Source organism: Phytophthora parasitica (genome assembly GCF_000247585.1).
Source record: "Phytophthora parasitica INRA-310 unplaced genomic scaffold supercont2.4, whole genome shotgun sequence".
In the NCBI taxonomy this organism is placed as follows: Eukaryota; Oomycota; class Peronosporomycetes; order Peronosporales; family Peronosporaceae; genus Phytophthora; species Phytophthora nicotianae.
Window position 1 is genome coordinate 1,107,708 of NW_008648990.1, and position 20,352 is coordinate 1,128,059.

At 46.6% G+C, this 20,352-nt stretch overlaps 9 protein-coding genes across 9 annotated transcripts; 2 read left to right on the top strand and 7 right to left on the bottom strand.

Annotated features, from left to right (window-relative positions):
• Positions 1–4,378: 4,378 nt before the first annotated feature.
• PPTG_21262 (hypothetical protein) lies at positions 4,379–5,433 on the bottom strand (the record flags this gene model as incomplete). The annotated part of the gene is made up of 3 exons (XM_008896515.1): positions 4,379–4,397; positions 5,004–5,034; positions 5,250–5,433. The coding sequence occupies 3 exons, from the start codon at positions 5,431–5,433 to the stop codon at positions 4,379–4,381; spliced, it is 234 nt and encodes a 77-aa protein (XP_008894763.1).
• Positions 5,434–7,805: 2,372 nt separating this feature from the next.
• PPTG_03286 (hypothetical protein) lies at positions 7,806–8,317 on the bottom strand (the record flags this gene model as incomplete). The annotated part of the gene is made up of 2 exons (XM_008895962.1): positions 7,806–8,050; positions 8,122–8,317. 2 exons carry the CDS (start codon positions 8,315–8,317, stop codon positions 7,806–7,808), a joined length of 441 nt encoding a protein of 146 aa, XP_008894210.1.
• A 143-nt stretch (positions 8,318–8,460) lies between these two features.
• Positions 8,461–8,577, bottom strand: PPTG_21263 (hypothetical protein; the record flags this gene model as incomplete). The annotated part of the gene is made up of 1 exon (XM_008896516.1): positions 8,461–8,577. The coding sequence occupies one exon, from the start codon at positions 8,575–8,577 to the stop codon at positions 8,461–8,463; it is 117 nt and encodes a 38-aa protein (XP_008894764.1).
• A 286-nt stretch (positions 8,578–8,863) lies between these two features.
• On the bottom strand, positions 8,864–9,226 carry PPTG_21264 (hypothetical protein; the record flags this gene model as incomplete). The annotated part of the gene is made up of 2 exons (XM_008896517.1): positions 8,864–8,937; positions 9,076–9,226. 2 exons carry the CDS (start codon positions 9,224–9,226, stop codon positions 8,864–8,866), a joined length of 225 nt encoding a protein of 74 aa, XP_008894765.1.
• Positions 9,227–9,453: 227 nt separating this feature from the next.
• Positions 9,454–9,930, bottom strand: PPTG_03287 (hypothetical protein; the record flags this gene model as incomplete). Its single annotated transcript, XM_008895963.1, has 1 exon — positions 9,454–9,930. The coding sequence occupies one exon, from the start codon at positions 9,928–9,930 to the stop codon at positions 9,454–9,456; it is 477 nt and encodes a 158-aa protein (XP_008894211.1).
• A 55-nt stretch (positions 9,931–9,985) lies between these two features.
• PPTG_03288 (hypothetical protein) lies at positions 9,986–10,393 on the bottom strand (the record flags this gene model as incomplete). The annotated part of the gene is made up of 1 exon (XM_008895964.1): positions 9,986–10,393. The coding sequence occupies one exon, from the start codon at positions 10,391–10,393 to the stop codon at positions 9,986–9,988; it is 408 nt and encodes a 135-aa protein (XP_008894212.1).
• Positions 10,394–11,022: 629 nt separating this feature from the next.
• On the top strand, positions 11,023–11,487 carry PPTG_03289 (hypothetical protein; the record flags this gene model as incomplete). Its single annotated transcript, XM_008895965.1, has 1 exon — positions 11,023–11,487. One exon carries the CDS (start codon positions 11,023–11,025, stop codon positions 11,485–11,487), a length of 465 nt encoding a protein of 154 aa, XP_008894213.1.
• Positions 11,488–14,104: 2,617 nt separating this feature from the next.
• Positions 14,105–15,142, bottom strand: PPTG_03290 (hypothetical protein; the record flags this gene model as incomplete). The annotated part of the gene is made up of 2 exons (XM_008895966.1): positions 14,105–14,707; positions 14,765–15,142. The coding sequence occupies 2 exons, from the start codon at positions 15,140–15,142 to the stop codon at positions 14,105–14,107; spliced, it is 981 nt and encodes a 326-aa protein (XP_008894214.1).
• Positions 15,143–18,495: 3,353 nt separating this feature from the next.
• Positions 18,496–19,074, top strand: PPTG_03291 (hypothetical protein; the record flags this gene model as incomplete). Its single annotated transcript, XM_008895967.1, has 1 exon — positions 18,496–19,074. The coding sequence occupies one exon, from the start codon at positions 18,496–18,498 to the stop codon at positions 19,072–19,074; it is 579 nt and encodes a 192-aa protein (XP_008894215.1).
• Between the last annotated feature and the right edge of the window lie 1,278 nt (positions 19,075–20,352).

Sequence of the window (20,352 nt, forward strand, 5' to 3'; positions counted from 1 at the left end):
ACAGACAGACAGACAGACAGACAGACAGACAGACAGACAGACAGACAGACAGACAGACAGACAGACAGACAGACAGACAGACAGACAGACAGACATACGCAATGTCGTGCTTTGGGAGCTCTGGATTTTCTATTCATAATCAAAGTCTTAGCTCATGTTTATTCGAGGAAATAAGAGTATTATTTTTGCCCTACTAATAAATAAAAAATGACTTATAGAGGAATCGCAGGAAGGCACTGTTGGTACATGGTGCTCACCGGTAGATGTTCTTAAATTGGAATGCAATAACGAAGGCATATGGGGCGCACCACTCATAACTGGCTCGTCATCTACAAACAAAACCAGATCGGTCGCGCGTACACATCGGAATCCGCTATATTGCTCGAAATATTGTGTGGATTCCGCAGAACTATCGGTGGGTTGCACAATATCGTGTATCAACAGTGGCGACGGTGAGAATTGCTGTGGTGTCCAAGCCGACAGAGCGTACACAAGAAGTGGTAGTTGCTCTGAACGTAGTATCGGGGTATACTGTCGTCCGTAAATATGCGCGAGGATTCAGCAGTAGGATAGGCTCTGATGCCGTTGTGAGTGCGGGAACACTCTATTCAACTTGCCCTGTTCAGATTCAGGCGGGCTTGATCGTTTAAGGAAAAGTCGGCGGCGAGAGACTGTGCGCTGGCCTCCTTCTAAACAAGTAACCTCCATCTAGCGAACGAACTTGGTAAGGGCGTCGGGTCGTCGCATGACTCATGGTGTTAATAGCCAACTTTGATGCGCTGTAGATAACAGTGGTTCTCAGGAAGAACAAATCGGAGAAGGACATGCAGCTTCCTTGTCTAATTTTACCCTTAGTCAGTGATATATATAATTGGCAGGGGGGTAACAAGGGGGATAATTTTTCATTGAGCTCGTTCTCGACTTCTTGCAAAACAATTCTGCTGTAGGAGGGCTCAATGGAAAGCTCAGACCGCCCCCTGTTGAATGCAGTACCTCAATCGCGATTCGTGCTTTGGTTGATTTGTAATTTCTTGGTTGCCGTTGTCTCAACATATTATGTGATTGGACGCGAGAGACCATCGAGCGTAATCTGAACGATTTATCACTGGGTCTAAATTTCATGATGTGTAGTTTTTTTTAATCTGTTCTGCTTTTAGTTGTTCACTACGTCTAAAGTAACTGCAACAAGTTTGGATCGGATGCGCTGCAGAAATTATAGTGCGACAGAATGAATGATGTCACTATCAGTCGTCGGCCTACCAGTAGATGCTATAAAAAAAATGAGAGCTTTACTTGGTGGCCTATGCTTTTGCGTTTACCATAGGTAGTTGTGCAGTTGATGATAACTGAAAATGTCATCTATTAGAAGGACAAACAACTTGTATTTAAAACTCTAAATTAAAGAAAACTTCTAAAGCTTGCACATGACGAAATACATTTTTTAAGACGGTATCTGTTTGCACAGATACCGATGAGGGTGGCATGGATGAATAGATTATAGGACCATACTAAATTGCCAATTAACTACCAGCGTTGAATTTAAGCCTATCACACCTAATAACTGTATATTTATCCAATAGGACAAATTACACGGGCCCGATAAAGTCGTCGGGTCCGATATTTATGTATGGGGTTTCAAGTGCTACACGTTGAGCCCATTCCAATCGAATTCATACACCGTTGGACCTTCTCCCCTATAGACAACTGCAGTGTCCATTTGGTCGAATAGATGCTGGCACTCTACTACTATAAAGCTAGATGGTACTATGAAGCAACGCTCGTGACACCCACCATTACTCATGAATCATTTCTGTTTCTAGAGATGTAGTGATCATTGTTTGGCTGTTAACGCAGATCCAATCGTGAAAATAGCCCCTCCACTTTGCCGAGGTTATTGTAAGCTTACCTAGACTGATACTTTTCATATCCAGATTGCGCGGGCTCAGTAGGGTCCATGTAAGAGAAATTTCGGTTAGATACATACAATTGGGGGGTGACTGGGCCTTCATTGTTGGGTGGATCGTGACGATAACGACGGTCCTACCTCATTACAAAATTTAATCTTACAAATTTTGCGATCCAGAACGAGTTATATCTATAGATGCAAGGCTTGGCGCAGCTTCGTTCACGAAGTCGTCAAAGGCTGCTGCACTCCGTGGCACTAGTCACGGTTGGCGGTAGAGCGGGTCCAGTGGTTTGGCCGAGTCGTGAGTAGCGAATGGAGTTGGACAAGAAAGTCTTGCGTATGATGTTTTGAAGTAAGGCCAAACTCAGGTCTCTATTGACTAAGTAGACGGCCGACGTAAGGCAACGCTATGTGTTGCTAGGGCTAACGCGTAGGTATTATTGTCACGGGCGGCCTTCTGCGAGACAGCTCAACCCTCTACCGAGTGAATCCGAAACTAACATTTACCTTATGTATGTGTGCTACCGATCGTTGAAGGGTAACGTCGGGTATATCCCGCTGAGTACCCCAACGGATCCGGTATGCAGTATGAGCACCTAGCCAAATAGCTCGAGAATGAACATTTATTGGTCGTGATTGGGGTGTCGTGCAAACAATAATCTCGTCTGTTTTAGTTGGAATAATTGTTAGATGACTTGGTTTTCGAGAAACACTGGTTAGTACTTTGAAAACGAATAAGAATCGGTTTGACACTTAGAAAAGTGTCATTTTCAGCCAAACCGTGCTAAAAAGAATGCAAGCACAAACATGTAGTGTATCCCTAAGTCTCTCTTACGTACTTGCTTACACTTACACACATCATTTTAATAGCAGTGGCTATTCATACCAAAAATAGAGCCGAAACGGTTTTGAGTTTGTGCTCGTTTTATAAAAGATTTCACAATTTGAGAAAGAATAGTACAAATCCAATTGTTCATTCGTACAAACTGCCACAAAAAGAAGGTTATTTATCAGCACTGACTTGCAGCGTTGTGAGGAGTGTGGTGCGTTGGTTGGTATTTATCACTACTGATCTTGAACTGAAATTTCAACCAATCACAATGTCTCTTCCGACATATCATTCTACCACATTGTGAAAATGTTTACTAATCATACATAGCTTGATTCTATGTGGTATTAATGTGGTAATTTACCATTTTTCAACACTACCTGCAACGTTAGTTCAGTTTTCGGTTCTAGTTAAATACAACAATTTCAATATAAGCTCTATTTAAGCTATAGCCTACCAATTTGTCACGTGGTAAATAAGCAATGTCCGACCTTAAATACTATTCAAAACTACGTAATTCTATCTTATCTCTCAAGCACTTCAAAATCATTTAAGAGGTTTCACCATCTCGTCATATGGCAATATCTTTTTAAACCCTGGTAGTCCATCTGTGCTCTACTCTACCACTGTGCTAGATATCTACATCGTTAAGGTCGTGCGGGACTACACTGAATTGTTGTGTAACACACTTCCTCAATTGTGTCGTGGTAGTCTACCGTATTTCTAAGCAGCTCTACTTTAATGACATAGTGGCAATTTACCAGATTCTGCCTGGCCGATAAGTAGCTCTATGTTACTGATGTAGTGGTAGCCTACTGAGTAGCTCTACTACAATGCCATAGTGGTAATCTACCATATTAAGAACTAGTACTAGATTCATGGGGTTGTGGTACTGACGTAGTAGTAATCTATCACAGTGTAAGTGACACTACCATTTGAAATAAACCAGTGCTGTCACTTAAGTCGAGAATCGATGCTACCCAGTCCCAGTTTTCATATATGCTGGCTCTTGGGATATAAATCGTTATGTTGTCGATTACGGCTTTGCGTTGACTGCTCTGTAATGCCTGACGCCTCGTGTGGTTATACATCGTACGAACGTCCCCTCGATAACAAGTTGTATCTTGAACAATGCTATGTTCCTCCGCTTCTGCGTGTAAATTGGACAAATGTTTGGTCGATCCCGACAGACTTTTGTCGAAAGTTCTAGTTACCAAATTGCACTGCTCTACGTTCATGAATAGGGTCAACCAATTAAAGTACTAAGTTTTGATATCATCGAAATTTTGGATGGAAAATAATACATATCAAAGCGATCTGATATGATTGTCTCCCCCGATTTGACGTGCGTGGGCTAGTCGGGTGAGGCAATCATATCAGATCCCTTTGTTATGTTCCCTTTAGAATTGTCGTAACTCCACAAAACCTGGATCAGTTTTAACAATGTCTCTATTTAGTGCTGATTTACGATCTCAACCATCTCCACATTGCCTCTTTCCACTCGTTTGTTTTCCATATCGCTCATCTTTATTTTATCTATGCTTTCTGGGCAGGTTGGGTCTGGCGTTTGTTCCATCAGAGTTTACGCTCTTCATGCGACAACGCTGACCACTTTTCCCGTAGCTTGTGACCTTTTGTTAACATTACTGCGTGTTGCAGCTCCTGCAACACGCAGCAATGTGCAGCAAGATGCACTAGAGATTTAGTCACTCAGTTGGATCCTGGAGATATGAGAGACAAGTCGAGCTACGTGCCATGCGTTGGGATACGTATGCTCAAAGGGATGTTTTCTGTTGAAGGTGCTCTGCATAGAAGCTTGTCCAATCAGCTGTGAGAGTGAATTCGAAGTCAGTAGTGATAAATGTTCACCGAATCGAGGCCAGTGCAGATAAATATCGCAAAATGAGACTGGGTAGAGATCAGATGACACACAAAGAACGTTCTGAATACCTTGGGCTCTGCTGACGAACCAACGTTACTTTGCTAGGAGAGGTGTTATTTTATGTGTTACACCGCAGTGGACACTTGATACATCAGGAGAGACGTAGTCGTACGTAGCTTAAGGCCCCTGTACTTTGAAACCACCTTTTAATGGTTATTGGTTTGAGTTGTACGGTGTTATTTTATGAATGCCCTTAAGAGAACTAGCAAGCAAAGTCTTCACCAAATATATCCAATACGGGATCGTTTGTCACCGAGTTTTTCGGTATCTGAACGTCCTGACCAGGCCCAACCTTGTTGCGAACCATAGCCGAGAACAGTTTTTACCGCTCTAAATTTGTGTCGTGTGTAGCGTCAACTAAAATCGTGTCAGTGAAACTTGAAAAGAGCGATCGCATATGAGAAGTCTGGAAAACGATGCTGCAAGCAAATATCTACAAAAAAAGACTGTAAGTTCATAGAATCACTGTAAATATTCAAATCGAAAGGTATCCGCCCTTGTTATTTTATTGATCCATATCAACGTGACAGACTTCAAAGTGTTCGTTCTCACAAAACCGGTTTAGCGCTTACGAAACCCTATCAGAGATGTTCCAGGGTCCATTTCACTCTTCAGCTTAGCAAGCAGGTTGTGGACGTCAACCATGCATGGCTCCGAGTCGGTGCTGTCGCATATGTATATCAGAATCTTCTTGCGATACACTACAGCCTTTCTGAGCTTTTTGACTTCATTCAGAGCCTCGGTTGTAGGTTGCATTCGGTGGCTTAGTATCTGGTGGTATTCCGCCTTCCCGAATCTCTGATTCTGCGTGGCAGTCTGATGGGATACAACGAGAAAGTATCGCTCCCCTTTGCGCTTCTGCAGCAGGGTGGGATATAAAGCAACATTCACCGCGTGAGATGTCTATACACTCCCAAAAAAAATCTGAATAAATACACACCTTTGCTTGGCTACCAATAAATCTGCCGTGCTGCCGTGGTCATTTCGCAGCCGTGGGTTTCCGGCGTATGTGCAAAAATAGTATAGACAGTGATGGGGGAGATCAGGAATCATGACCAACTCTGATACTGGCTCAGTTTGGCCATGTTTCGTATATTGGAGTTCATAGTTTCACCGTTTCGGTGTTGCCGAGTCGTGGACGACCGCTTGCAGCAATTCTAGAAATGAAGAGATACTCAATGTTAATATATTCGTCGAAATCACCGTGTGTGTGTGAGAGGTGGGGGGCACGCGTTTGGTGTCGCATTGCGTCCAATGCAGGGAAAATCGAAAATGCGACTGCGCCACTGAACTCAACCGTTCATCCATTAATTAACGTTTAGTTAAGCAACTTCGTTGGAGGAAAGGTCCTGACTATACAAGAATTGGTCCATGCCATACACGCGGTAGATCAGAAACATACAATCATAAAACGTACATTTTCTTTGAGTGCAAAACTCTGAAGTCACCCAAACCAAGCCTATAACCCTGTAGTCCCAACACATCTTCAACGTGGGGACGCTTGAAAAGCATTGAATACTGCTAGTTTTATCTATTTTGCAAGAAAAACGGACATGATCATCACATTGGAGCTTCACCAGAATGTGTACTTCTACGCGATTGGAATTGTAGCAGAAATGACGGGGGTTGCTGGATTGCACACCGAGGGAAAAGCCTGTCACTTTATGGCGAATTGCAAATTAAACAGCAAACCATTTTCGCCCACTGGTGTTACCTATGGAGAACTGCGGTGCTACACTAAGTTTGCATATGCAATTAGCACCAGGCAAATTATCACACTATCTCTGGATAAAAATTTGTTGGGTGGTATTAGCGGAAAGATGCTATGTAGAAATTGAGTGAATAAAGCTTGACGATGGAGTTTATATATGTGCAAGCTATAGCTCGCGTCGAGTTACGAATTGCTGAGTTATCCAAGTTGTCAATGGAAGTAAGTTTATTCATGACGATGATTTTGTTGGTGTGGTAATGGAATACTGTGACCTTCCTTCGATTTATGGAGTTGCGTTTGTTCGTCGTGTCGAGCTAAACGCTCTATGATGACCACTTCATGGAGTATCTGGCAGTGTTTGTTTTGGTTGGGTAATTTACTTTTTCATGGACCTTATTGCGGCAGTAAGACTTCGCACAGACTTCATAACTCTCTAATGTGTTACATGATGACTTTGATATTTATGGGGTATTTTTTCTCTCCTTTGTACTTGCTTGGCTTCTATGATAGTGTGCTCATCGCAACGGACGCTTTATCGGTAATTTTGGCGCGAGGTTGATTATTTTTCGGGTGGATTTGACTAAACATTTTCGTTGGATAAGACTTCGAGATAGATTTAAGACTTACAAATTCTTTGGAAAGGATAAATTATCGGCTGTTTATCTATAGTTTCTATTGGCCATGATTAATTCATCACATTGGAAGCGTTGTATTGTTTTGCTGGAGCTACTTTTCGGGTGAATCTTGCTGGCTAAGACTATGAGACAACTCAAACTTGCAACTCTTCAGACATTATTATATTTCCTCAGACATGAAGAATGACATGAATTATGGCTGGCTGACCTTGAACAATTAACTTCAACACACATCTTTCATTGGCAGTCGAGCCGCTTTTCATCCGGAAATCACTCTCACCAGCACGTACAAAACGCAATGCTCGTTCACAATGTCGTGTGGATTCTTCCTGAGCGCAATGGAAATAATTATGCACGGAAGTATGTGACGAAGCGGAAAGAGATGCCCGGATCAGAACGTCTCCAGAAGGATCAAAGTGGCTGAGAGGCCATGGTGGAAGACGCTTAACCCCTCTGTTACCGCAAATGGAGCCTCTGAACGTGCAAACCTTACGTCGTAAGTTACGACGTTATAATAACAGCATTATAGTAAAAGGGTGTCCCTTTTGCCGCAGGATTCATCGTCGATGGTGAATAAAGTTTTGAAGTGTTTAGTCTTCACATATCGTATACTTACGACTTCTCCTAACCGCTAACGCATAGAGAAGTCTAACCTTACGCCATCCACATAAGCCTGATTCAAGAAATGTACATCCCACGTACAAAGTCAATTACATTAAACAACAGCACTCAAGGTACTACAAGCGAACCCCCGTTTTATGGCGCTATGAAACGTTAGCTACCTACGCAGTTTCGCCCTCGTCATCAGTATCGTCCCCCTCTTCCCGCAGCAACTCACGACGCGTTTTATTGCGCCTTCCGAACTTGGTCGGACGTCGAAACACTACTCGTTTTCCTAGCGACTCAGGAATAGACTTTCCGCACTCAAAATCCTCAAGCAAATTCTGGAAGCATGTTTTGGTGATACCGTTGTACTCACGTAGGGCTTTCGGGCAGAGAAAATTTTTGGCGTCACCGCTGGAGCAGTCTTCGCAGTAGAACGTCGTTTGGAAAGATTTTACCTCTCACCGCGAAGAAGTGCGCATACTTTACACGCACGCTCTCTCCACTTTTGAACGCCAGACACAGTGACCCAGTCATCGTACTGTTTGTAGATGTGCTGTGGTGGGCGACGACGTTTTCGCCGTGAGGGAGCCGATGGCTGTCGAGTAGCAATAGGATCCAATTCGAAATCTTCGAGTTTTAATTGCAGGAGCTGGTTGTGGAGTACAGTCGTCCACGCAGCACGAGACATTGGTGCAGTTCTCATTATTCGGCACACCTCCTTGTATGTGATAAAAGAATTTACAGTCGCCAGATCTAGAAAGCCTAAACTAAGGACTTCTAGTGCTTTCGAAACCGAAAAGCAATTTCAATTGAGAATGACTGCAGGCGGAGTTAATCATGAATATCAACTCCGCCAATCCAGCGCTGGTAATCGGTCACTAGCTTGGGGCACTTCACAGTAATCGCCCCGATTCGCTTCACGTTGCGCTGAATCGTGTTCTCCTCCATCGATGCACCCGTGGCCAAATAGTGTACTGGCTTTCGGTCCCACTAGTGACCATTGTAGGCACTGCTTCGCAGCGAGAAAACGTAAATGTTCCTATCTCAACTCCACGAGGCCGCGTCCGGCGGCTTTCAACGACTTGGTTCGTCATGATTGTTCCGAGGACGTAAATAGACATACTTAAGAGCTGTAATGCCAGTGCTACGGACGAAAAATGCCAGTAGACAACGACCATTCGAAATCCACTGGAGCACTCTCCAAGTAGCGATTTCAGGTTGCGAATGGCGGCAGCTACACCAGTCTTGTTGTCGATACTGGTGGAGTCTCCTTCTGTTGATTCTCGCGCTCCAACATAGACTTCAAACCTAACACGGTAGGTTACGACGTTAGTGTTTCAGAATTGCTAGACAAGTCATTAGTTATGACTTTGTAAAAAGATACAAACACACCTGTGGCCGTAAGCTGTCTCTAAGTCGCAAACCATAAAACGTTTGGTACCGTACCGACGAGGTTTATCTGACATAAAATCCGCGTAGTGTTCCGCCGACATGTTGCTGGTAACACGCCTTCATCGAACGAAAACACTGCTGGCAATGTCCAGCCAGGCTGGAAGCGCTGCTGCAGAATGTCTACGACCGGCCGCAGTTTCCACATTTTGTCTCGAGTGCGGGGTGCATTGTTGTTTGTGAAGTGTAGACAACGTAGGATAGCTGTACATCGATTGCGTTGCATATACTTGCCAAAGTACCAGCAGGTAAAGCTCCATCACACACCATCGCCCAGTGTTTCGAGAAACCGTTGCTTCTGGAGCCACAACATGTGCGCAACAAGAAGCCCGATAACATGCAAGATTTCGCAGGTGTCGTACGCCTTTACAGCGCTCAGACGCCTTCGTATCTGCAAAAGTGTTCTGGTAACGCGACACGGTTGCTACGCCTCTGACTTGCACAAATTTTCTTGGCTTCGGAATCAATGTTCTGGGCTCGATAGCGGTTGGTTTCAGTCGCGATGGTGACCCACAACTGCTTTGGCATGAAGTAGAACAGTAACCCTAGTGGTGTAGTTGCCATTTCCCGTAGCTCGTGCGTAGGAATCGCTCCGTAACTTGAAAGCCCCTGGTAGCTCGGCCTACTTATGTTGAACAGAGAGGACGGTTCACCCCACTTCGTCAGGCGCAAGGCATCCTTGTCGATATTGGCAATAGACAGACTTCCACAGAGCGAGGCTACGAATGTTTGGTCCACTAGTTTCAGCACATCATCCGGGAGTTCATCGTCGCCTTCCACATGTTCCCTGCGCTCTAACACATCATCTTCCTCACAGTCATCATCACTATCATCGCTGTTGCTGGAGTTCATACACTCGAAGTCATCGGAATGTTCACCTTCTTGTAGCACATCCACATCGTCCGCTCTAACGTGGACCGGGTGGAGACTTTTCCACGTGTTCTGAATCATCGTGCTTGCTCTCGTTGTTCGAAAGATGGACGTGTCCTTCGGATTCAGCTTCCGCCAGCATTCGCTGGAACGCGCCAACGACAACATCTTCGTCTGATAGCTCGATCTGACCCGATGGCTGTTGCGCGGTGTCCACGGTCGGTGCAGTCACTTCTGTATCAGCTCCGGCGATCTCCTTGTCTGCATCACTGATGCCATCAAACAGGGCATCCAGCGTAGGCGTGGACAACATCAAAGAGCAGTCAATTTGAGAAGGGCGGACGTTTTCATCTGGCTCCTCTCCATTCTCGTCACTGCTTTCATCCAGATTGATCAGCCCAGATGAAATCGCATACCTAACAACCGCGTCCTCGCCTTTGAGCATGGTCACAGTTAGTACTTAGATAGAGAACCCTCTCAACGAAAACCTCACCAGTGAACATGTTTGTCCCTTCAACCAACTCATGCGAGTCACGGTTCGGAGCGTAGTATATCCACTCCGTATCAAGCCGCGTCGGTCTCTTTGACGTCCACCTAACCGCGCGGAGCTGCCGCCAAAGATGCCTGAAATCTACCGAACGCGCCACCGCAGCATCTATTGTCACCGTACTCGTTGCCAATTTCCAAATGAACTGGTCTGGCACCGTGGAACCGTTCATCACTGGATACGGATCCGTTTTTCCCGCGTAGCCCTATCCATCGTCCGTTTTGTGCACATGCAACTTTGATATCTTATCGCTCAGAAATTATACTTGATTAAAGTAATGGAACGCTTTTATCGAGCCATTTCCTATTGTTGGTGTCGTTAAAGCCGTAACTTACGACTTAGTGATTTTGCAAAGTCGTAAGTTACGACCTTGGTAACATAGGGGTTAAGGAAAATGTGGCACCAACTTCCTCTAGCCGAGCGCGAGCAACCGATGCAAGATCATCCTGATCGAACCTTTCCTGCTGGAAGCCACGGCATTTTGGATGAGAGACATCGAAATAGTCAGAATAAATCCTCTCAAGGACATGGATCCGATGAAGGTCTTCGTCAGCAAGAGAGTGTCCGAAGAAGAGGATAGGGTTTTGCAAAAACATTTGTATACAATGTCCGATGCTCCTTCCACTTACAAGGAACATCTTCTACAGCTCCAGACTGAGTACAACCGAGGTAGCTTGTGCGGTGCTGTCGAGTCAACCGTCCAGAGCGTAAAGCATTTCATCCTTCTAGCTCGATCCAACGGTGACGCCATATCTGCTAAGGAAGCTTATGCTACCGTATTGTCGAGGGTGACTGATGTCATGGCATCTGCACGAGGAGTTATTCGCATTGAGCCTGACATCGTGTCGAATTCTGATGCACCGTCAGCTGAGTTTGCGGAGACAAGAATTCAGAAAGTATTTGACGTATTCAGATGCAGTGTGGTTAGGCTGCACGATATGTGTCGCGAGAAGGAAATTCGCAGCAATCCCAACGGTGCCGTACTACATTAAAAACTCAGATTTTCGGGAAAATCAACGGAATCCCAATTCAGTAGATCGTAGATTGGGGATCTCAAACCATTTCTTTCTTCACCCTACTATTACAAACTGAATGGATAATGCTGGAGCTGCACTGGGAGGTCTTCCTATTATGGTGAATCCGTTTGTTGTGGTGTTTTCAGGCGTTTTAGACGGGGGCAGAGATGCTTGTATTTCGGTCGTGGCTGTTTTGTTTCTCTTGCTACCAGCTTTTGAAGATTTCGATATGTGGTTTTTGTTTGTGTTGTTTTGTGTTTGCTTTGCTTGGAGCACTTACATTTTGTTTGGGCCCTCGCTTTGTAAGGGTCTTCGATTTATCGAGTGGATATTGTCAAATCGTAAAAGGACTGAATTTTAGCTGGCCCCCAGTAACCAAGTGAGCACACACCATGAATTTGTTGTAGTATCCGCACTCACAGATGTGGTGTAGCAAGTTTACTAACCAACCATCTCGGCGCATATCAATTTGGTGAGAGCGACGCAGAGACTACTTGGTTGCAATTTCATACAAACTTTCTGCTTCTGCACGACTTCTTCTTTATCTTCACTATGGGCCTCTTCAACGTTTTGAGCTAGCGTATCATCTCCATCTTCCTCTTCACATTCATAATTGCAGTCAGGATACATTTGGCGCGTTAGCGTTAGAAACAAATTATTTGCACTGGAAGACGTCTATCGATTTGGTACAGTATCCACATCTCCAGATATCGATTCATCATCAACTACAGGACAAATTCCTTCTGCAAGATCGAAAGGGTTGGTATCTGATCCTCCAACACGCGAAAGCAATTTAAATCATTCGTAGTTGTGAATTGCACTCGAGATGCATCATTCATTGCTGTAGCTGCTTGCACAAGATCACTTGTTGGTTTGGGAATGTAGCTATCTCCAACCGGGATTGACGGCGATGCCGTCTCGACAAAGTCACACACCTTCACGTTAAGTTTTCGCATGAGATAGCGCCGTCGTAAGAGGAACTGCTTCAGTGCCCCGTTTAGATTCTCACACGGATTATTTGTTGATGCGTATCTATGATGTGCTCGATACGACAGTCGTTGTCTGTATCGATCTTTAACCACTGTGCTTCAAAATAGTCAGCAAATGCTGCAAGATGCACCGTTGTCCTCCACTCGGTAATCTCTTTATCGCAGATCACATTTCATCCCTCCAAGCTGCTGGGTAAGTGCATGTCCACAATCAAACCCATGACCCGCAGTCAATCTTTAACCATTTCCCAATAAAAGGAAGCAGAATGCTCCCTTTTCCTAGTGGAATTTGCCTTATCAGGAACAAGTGTCTTCGGTTCAAGATTAGAATCTGTAGCATGAAGTATATTGGCCCATACAGTAATCAAGTCACCTTAACCAGATACACGTGTCAGTCGCCGGAGTTTGCAGCTTGGTTGGTAGATCGTCTCCGCTCTCACCCTCAACGTCCCCGCTATAAGAAGTGGTCAAGCCTCGCAAGGATAGGAACACGACCCCCCCCCCCCCCCCACGCAAAGGAATACACACACACCAAGTCGATCAAGATCGACGACATACGGCACCCCACCGTCCTCTGTATCTCGGAGTACCCCCTCCGTCAGTCGACAATCCAGGGCACTGTGTCAGAGTGAATCGCAACGCGATTTTGTGACAACCACTCCACCACACCCTCATCGATGAGCAACTTCTCCGTTACGATGTGGTTCATGACTCCCACGCAAGAACCAGAAAACTACGATCCTGTTACGGAACATAACATCCCAATCCATGTCGGCTCCTGAGTTGAGTCGTTCTCAAATATAGCCCCGTGGAACTAATCCGGCCTGGGCTGTCTTGGCTTCATGTGCAACAACTTTGAGGTCTGGGAAACCTCTCGATTGACGTTCAGAAACACCGCTGTCACGGCACACCCGGACTCGATATACGATCCAAGGTTTTTGTAGACATGATGTGCTCATCCGCGGGTCCCATGGTGTTTGTTAGTGGTTGCTGTCCCAGCGCCGTGGAAGATCGTCATCTACAGTGGAGATATCGAACAGATACTCCGGCATGGAAGCGACTTTTCAAGTCCTTTTCTGCTAGCACCCGCCTGTGGAGTTGTGAAACACCCGGAAGCAGCAAGGCCCCGAGAGCGTTTGCGCAGACAAGTCGGCGTTACCGGACCCTGTATCCACAGATACGCGTCTCCATCAGAGGCATCCTTGTCGTAATCCGAGGGATCGGGACGGCTTGGGGGTTCTGTAGCTAAAGGAGGCCAAGGTTTCTCGTCCCCAATCTTTCAACCATAAGCCTCAGCTTTCGCAACAGTTTGGTCGAAATACTCTTCCGGACGTATCAAAGCCACCACACCGCATCCTATATCTGGAGGCATAGTATTCGATGAAGGACCTCAACCTGGACTTGCTCACGAAGGTTGACGTGTACTAGTATTTCTTTTGGAAGTCGGTTCAGGATGACATTTTCGGCCTCACGATGGCTGCAGCAGTCGGGGTCTATTCGTAAATATTCCAACACGTCCAGGCGCACATCTCCCAGGGTTGCTTTTCCCGGGAGCAATTTCGCCAGCTCGTCGTCGGAACAAAAAGACCGAGTTTCTGAGACGATCACTGGGTAGAAGCTGTTGCGAAGATTGGTCTGGGGGTCATCGTAGCTGGGGCATGTCTGGTGAACGCCGTCGGCAGACATCCTGGTAATGTCTGCCTCCATCCCCGCTCTTTCTGCGCCTCCTTCGTGAATATCTTCGACTGGCCACCCATGTCCGAGAACTGTTGTGTAGAGTCCTCCATTGTACCCACCGCCCGGGCCTCTCCACCGGAAACAGTTAGTGTTTTGGTCGTAGGAATGGAAGGAGACTGAGGAGTCCGGGGTGAACTGGGAACGGACTGAGAAAGCAGACCTTTCGTGAAGGATGGCGTCGTAGGTGAGGACGACGCGACGGGTTTGGGGGTTTGAGATCTCAAAGCAACCTCAGGGGCATCCTTGTCCCGGGCCCTAGTGACCGGAAGTCCCAGTCTCGGTGAAGGAACAACCGCGAGAGATACCAGATGCGCATGCTGGACTCCTGGGCAATGCTGCCAAGTCCGCTGGAAATGGAGCAATATAGCCCAAGATACCGGTTGTTCCAGGTCGTTAAAAATGGCGTACGACCCGGCTGCGTCTAGACGTTCACGGGATTGCTTGATCTCCTCCTGGAATACACCCAGCAGCTGGCGAACAGAACCCAGTTCACCCTTCAGAGATCAGATTTCGTCATCATGATGAACCATTGGGATGGATTTATCTGCTGGTGCTGCGGGGCGAGTTGGCACTTCCTGTCGCAACTGACCGCGTTCTTCCGCAACTCGAGTCACCTCCGACAGGATTTCATCAAGCTTCGTCTGCAAGTGTACGACCTCATCCTGGGAAGTCTTAACCTTGTCTTGGAACCCGAGAAGCAGAGCTTCGACGTCATGCAGCTGACAGCTCAATATGTCGCTCGCCTGCTTCTGAGCCAGGAGAAGACGTTTGCGCTTCGCTAAACCCCGGAACGCTACAAGCGTATTTGCGTTCAAGTCGTTTAACGGCTGCTCCCATTCCCGGTGATCTGGAACACGAGCGGTATCAGCACACTCTAGAGCCCGGCTAAAGACTACATTCGCCATCTCGCTCCTAAAATGATCCTGGTCAGCGCGATTGGGTATGGCTTCTAGCTAATCCACCTGCGCCTGAGCAGCCCGAAGAACATTGAGAGTATTGAAGGCAGAACCGGTTCGGTGAACCACTCAGTAGATGTCCCGCCTTTGCCGCCTCTGGGCAATCCCAATCTTCTGCACTTCTGGGACTGACGCAGAGAGATACGTGTATGCTGGAGAGGTAAGGCCGGTCGGGCAAGCACCACCAAATTAGGATGGGCGACGCCCCCCGAAACGGCGGCTTCATCGACTTGATGTCACGGGACCGCGAAATGCGGGGGCGTTGTGGCTCCGTGACACCAAGTCAATGAAGCCGCCGTATATGTGGAAGGTCAGATCTTGAGTGCGATGGAGTAAGACCTCACGGAGTTACTGGTCCTGTCAACTCGACAGTGGCTTGGAGCTACCAGGTTGTTCGCAAGATCTACCAACGCTTTAGCATCCTGGCCATGGCTGGCGAGGCCATTAGGCGGTGAGCCATCGGGAACACCATGCAGGATGCGCGGAAGACGCGCACGACCGGAAGGCGTACCTTGTGGGCTGAGGACGTTGCCTTCCTCCGAAGTAGGTGCACTGGACGACATGGATAAACTAGTTGTATGTGTATGGTACGAATCAAACAATGGGTACCGAAGTGTGACCACCTTCTGCTCCTGGGGCCGGGCGTCGCGTATCAAAGAATCGATTCCCGTGCGTGCGAGTGATTGACCCGAAAATAGCCTTTGGGACCGGAACCGCTAACCGGCGAACGATTCGGAGCTTGAAGCGTGAGTGAAAGAGATCAAGAACTTGCGACCCGAAGTCCACCATGCGGCCGATATGATAGATGGGATCCGCCCCCGCAAATTACCGGGACAGCGACTATAACGGGCCAAGAGTATCCGTTATCTTTGCATACACAGTGGCTAGGAAGCGTCGAGGGGACTCAATCCAATTGACTCTATGTCGTCGGAATAGGGGAAAATCAACAAAAAATCAACTCTTCTTTATTATGGGACCAGGGCAGTAGCCCTGCTCCCTCATGTGAACCACTCAACCGAGATCGATGCCTGATTGGCCGGTTATCTGTCAATCAGGACATGGCACGCAGCCCGCGCTACTTGCGTGCTGCTACTGCTACATATGTAATATTTAATAGCTGATCACCTATATATGCAATGTGGCCCATCACAGCGACGGAATCGTGCATCCCCCAACGTTCGGACTGACGGTTCAGCGTGTGGATTACAGCATGGGGTGATTGTGACATAGTGACCTGGTCTTTCCAGGAGGTCGGATAAGTATCCGGACGACCTGCCCCCCCCCCCAACTCGGACCAAGAATGATGAGTGGCAACAAGCCAGTTCGAAGCCAGCGCGACAGATGGCCCTGGGATGGAACACTCGAGAGAGTCAAGCATAATGAAATCAAGCGAGTTGAAGATCCCTAGAGCCCTGGGGCGGTTGCCACTGAGGAGAGCCTAGTTCAGCCTTACTTTTCTCTTCAAAAGAACAGATCGAGTTCAACCTGACTAAATATACCAAAACAAGGACCCAGATTCTGGGAAGTGCGTTTGAAGGCTACTCGAAGTATTCCTTTTTGCCGGGGTCTCACTACGGTTTTCATCATCTGCTCCTCCTCGAAGCGCGGTCAAGCCGGCCAGGTTCGGCACTCCATATTCCTTAGGGTCTCGCCCGTGGTGTCTCTCCCCGAAAACTATTGACGACATTCGCCGATGGAGTCTCTCTCGAAAAGAAACTAGTGTATGTATTGTTAAGGTATAATATACTTCTCGTCCCAGGATCGAGGTAGCTGTCCCAGGACGGGTACGTGTTTAGCTACCCGCCAGCGTATCTTGAAGGTCGGAATTCGCCAGGGTTCTCAGTGGGTGACCTTACCTCTGATCAAAACAACCGATTTGTAGGGGGTACACAAGGTGAGGTTACTGACCGAATTTCCCGTGCCCTTCTTACTACAAGTAGAAGGCAGACCTTAGAAAGTCTCACGACCCCGGTTAAACCCCTCGTCCCGGCGTAGCTGTCTATCCACAGGAGATTCTCCTCCTGATCCACTTGCTGCGCGTTAACCAAGCGGCTTTAGGGGCGAAAGTTTCAAGCGCTACATCACACGCGCGACCTTGACGGAATTCTCATCGCATCAGTGTGGGTGAAAAACTCTGGATTCATTGGAATCAATCCAGAGTCATCCAGGACAGAGGGCGGAAAGATTATTTCGATTCAATAAATAGTTGGATTAAAAAAAGAAATTTCGGTAATGATGGTACTAGTTGCATTATTGAATTGCCGGCATCTCGTTGAGGACAAACGACAGTTGCCGAATACTCGTCTCGGAATTACACCTACATTAATATCGAGTCCTATCTGGTGGTGAACCATGCTGCAACCTCCTTTGTGACACTGAAAACACCAACGCTACAATGCCCTTGTCATTAGATCCGTGACAAAATACATTTTCGTCGGGGAGGCTTTGACGACGTTAAATTCTTTGCGTGGGGGAAGTTATCATGCTGGCTAGTTCGTCTCTTGTAGCGTCTCCACCACCCAGCATTAACAGCTCATTGTGGCACACACGTAGTAGTTAAGAAGACCATTTTACTTCCAGCACTGAATATTTGTGAGTTTCAGCATTCCACTCCACATTGAAGGCAGCCGCATATCAATCAACCCTTTACACCAGAATCCATTACGGGATCTTATTCGATCTTATCCAGTTAATCTGTTCGCATCGGTATATATGCTCCCAGCATATCAACTTAAGGCGTACTGAAATATCGGTACACCTTTCGATATCGATTATTCTACTTAACGATAAATAAGGGTCTCTCGTCCCCCATTACTCCAGAGAGAATTATCTGTGCATACTATGGTATATGCTCAACGAACACTGCCTCATGAGCAGGTTGGTATGCATACATGAAACTTTGTACGGTCTATAGTTTGCATCGTTTCTCTTCTTGTTTTAATCAGTTGATGTATCCCCGACACTATGGATTGCTATTATAGTAAATGTTTCGTCACGTCATCTTTCGAAACATACTGTGGAGTATTGCACGCATCAACTGCGGCGCCGCATAATCTACGTCAACAGTGGCACCAAATAATCGGCCGCGTCGACAACGCCATTGAATAAGCAAGTGGAGGACGCTACCACACGATACTCCACGCCCATCAGTGGTGAAGTTCATAACGATAAACACGGTTGCTCAATAGAACCCACTTCGCAATCTGCATCACAGCGCGCAAGACGTCATAACTACGGGGTGGCTGCTGAATCAGCATTTTCGATTCCACTCACTCGACAATCCACAGACAGAGAACTAGACAATGCGATTCATCGGCTTCGTTGCTCTGTTCGTGGTCACCTTAGTTGCGTGTTGCTTCAGTGTGGCCATTGCCGAGAACGTTTCCGCCTCCTCCAGCAAGGACAACCATGGCCGCCGTTTTAACCCTAAAAAGATTGCGGAAAGCGCTACTCATTTTCTCTCCGGACAGGTTGATGACCAAATGCTGAAGAAAGCCGCGAAGCTGCTCAATACTGCTAACGGTGACGAAGCTGCTATCAAGAAAGCTCTAGATCTTGCTGCTCTAGCGAAGGCCACAGCGAAAGCCAGTGATGACGAAGTGGCCAAGATAACGGCTATGGTGAAGGAGGCCAGGAGAGACGAGGCTCGTGCCATGAGGTTTATCCTCGGGTTTGCTCGGAAGAAGACCACTGACGAATCTACGGGCTTATTATCGAAAAAGATTGCGGATACTGTGAACAAGAGCCCTTCATCTTGGGATCGCCTCAAGAAGTTTGCCTTGGTTACACTGGGTACTACCGCCGATGGATTCGCCATCTATGGTGCTTACAAGCTATTGATGGACAAAAATTATCAAACCGGTGCTACGACGACTGGTTAGAAGCAATGGTGGCGCTCCAAATCACGGTAATTGGTGACTACCAAATGATGGCGATAAGAATGAAGTGAAACGGGAATGCATGTACTAAATTGGCATTCGCGCCAAAACTCAATATTTTCTTTTTTCTCGGGAAATTGACCAAAACAACATTTTTGGATCTCGGAGATGATACACTTTTTAGTCTTTTGTTGGAGTTTCCGATGAGAAGGATACTCCTATTTCAGGAAGTATTAAGATTCGTAGACGTCTAAGGGTGCAAATTGCGTCGCCGACATACATAGATTAGAATAGAGTTAGCAGTAGGGCGAGGAAGCCCCCTGTGGATTCACACTCAATTTTGCCGCACTGAGATCGCCCGCCTCGCCGCGCCCATCGACTGCTGCTCAGCAATGAACACCATTTGCCCCCAATCCGGTTGCGTGATGGAAAACCTTATTTGAATTTTTGTTTGTTTGGTCTTATTAGAAAGTTAGCTCTATATTAATCAATTCCTACTTTTAGGAGGCGCCACTACACCCGGGGGTCTTGGTTATTCTCTAAAACAAAGTACTTACCCCGAAGAAGCACCGAAATTAGCAAATCCCATTCACCGAAGTTTCGAAGACTGGGGTTTCCTTTGTGGGAAAACAATTATAGTTCATACTGAAAAAAACGCCTACATCCGAAAAAGCGTCCTGCAAAAACAAGACGGCTCGAAGGACGTTTTACCAACATGTAGGGCCCGATAAAGGAAGTTTTAGCTGCTGCCAGCAGACAAATTTCACAAACGCCAGGCATCTTCCTCTCTAGCAACTATTGGCTTGCTTGCGGGCCGCAGCGGGCTTAGGGTTCTGTCCACAGCGAAGGCAGCGAATATACTGCAAAGTTGGTTTTGCGGGGTGATAGAATACATATTATGTATGCAGGATGCCGAACAGTGGTTTTCTCCCTTTAGTGTAGGACTTTTTTTGTGGTGTAGGATATATTTTCTGTATACCCTTAGCTATCGCACCTGAATCCCCTGTGTCTACTTCGCAGCGGCACTATCTACACGATCAAAGCTGGATATCAGCTCCATGGGAGTAAAACTCTATGACAGACCCAACAAATTCTTCTTCTTTTTGTCAAAGATTTCTAACAGCTACTGTACATACTCAGTTAGGAATCACGCACAATCGCCCCTGCCTCATCCGGAAATGCGATCATGCCGGCAATTCAATAATGCAACTAGTACCATCATTACCGAAATTTCTTTTTTTAATCCAACTATTTATTGAATCGAAATAATCTTTCCGCCCT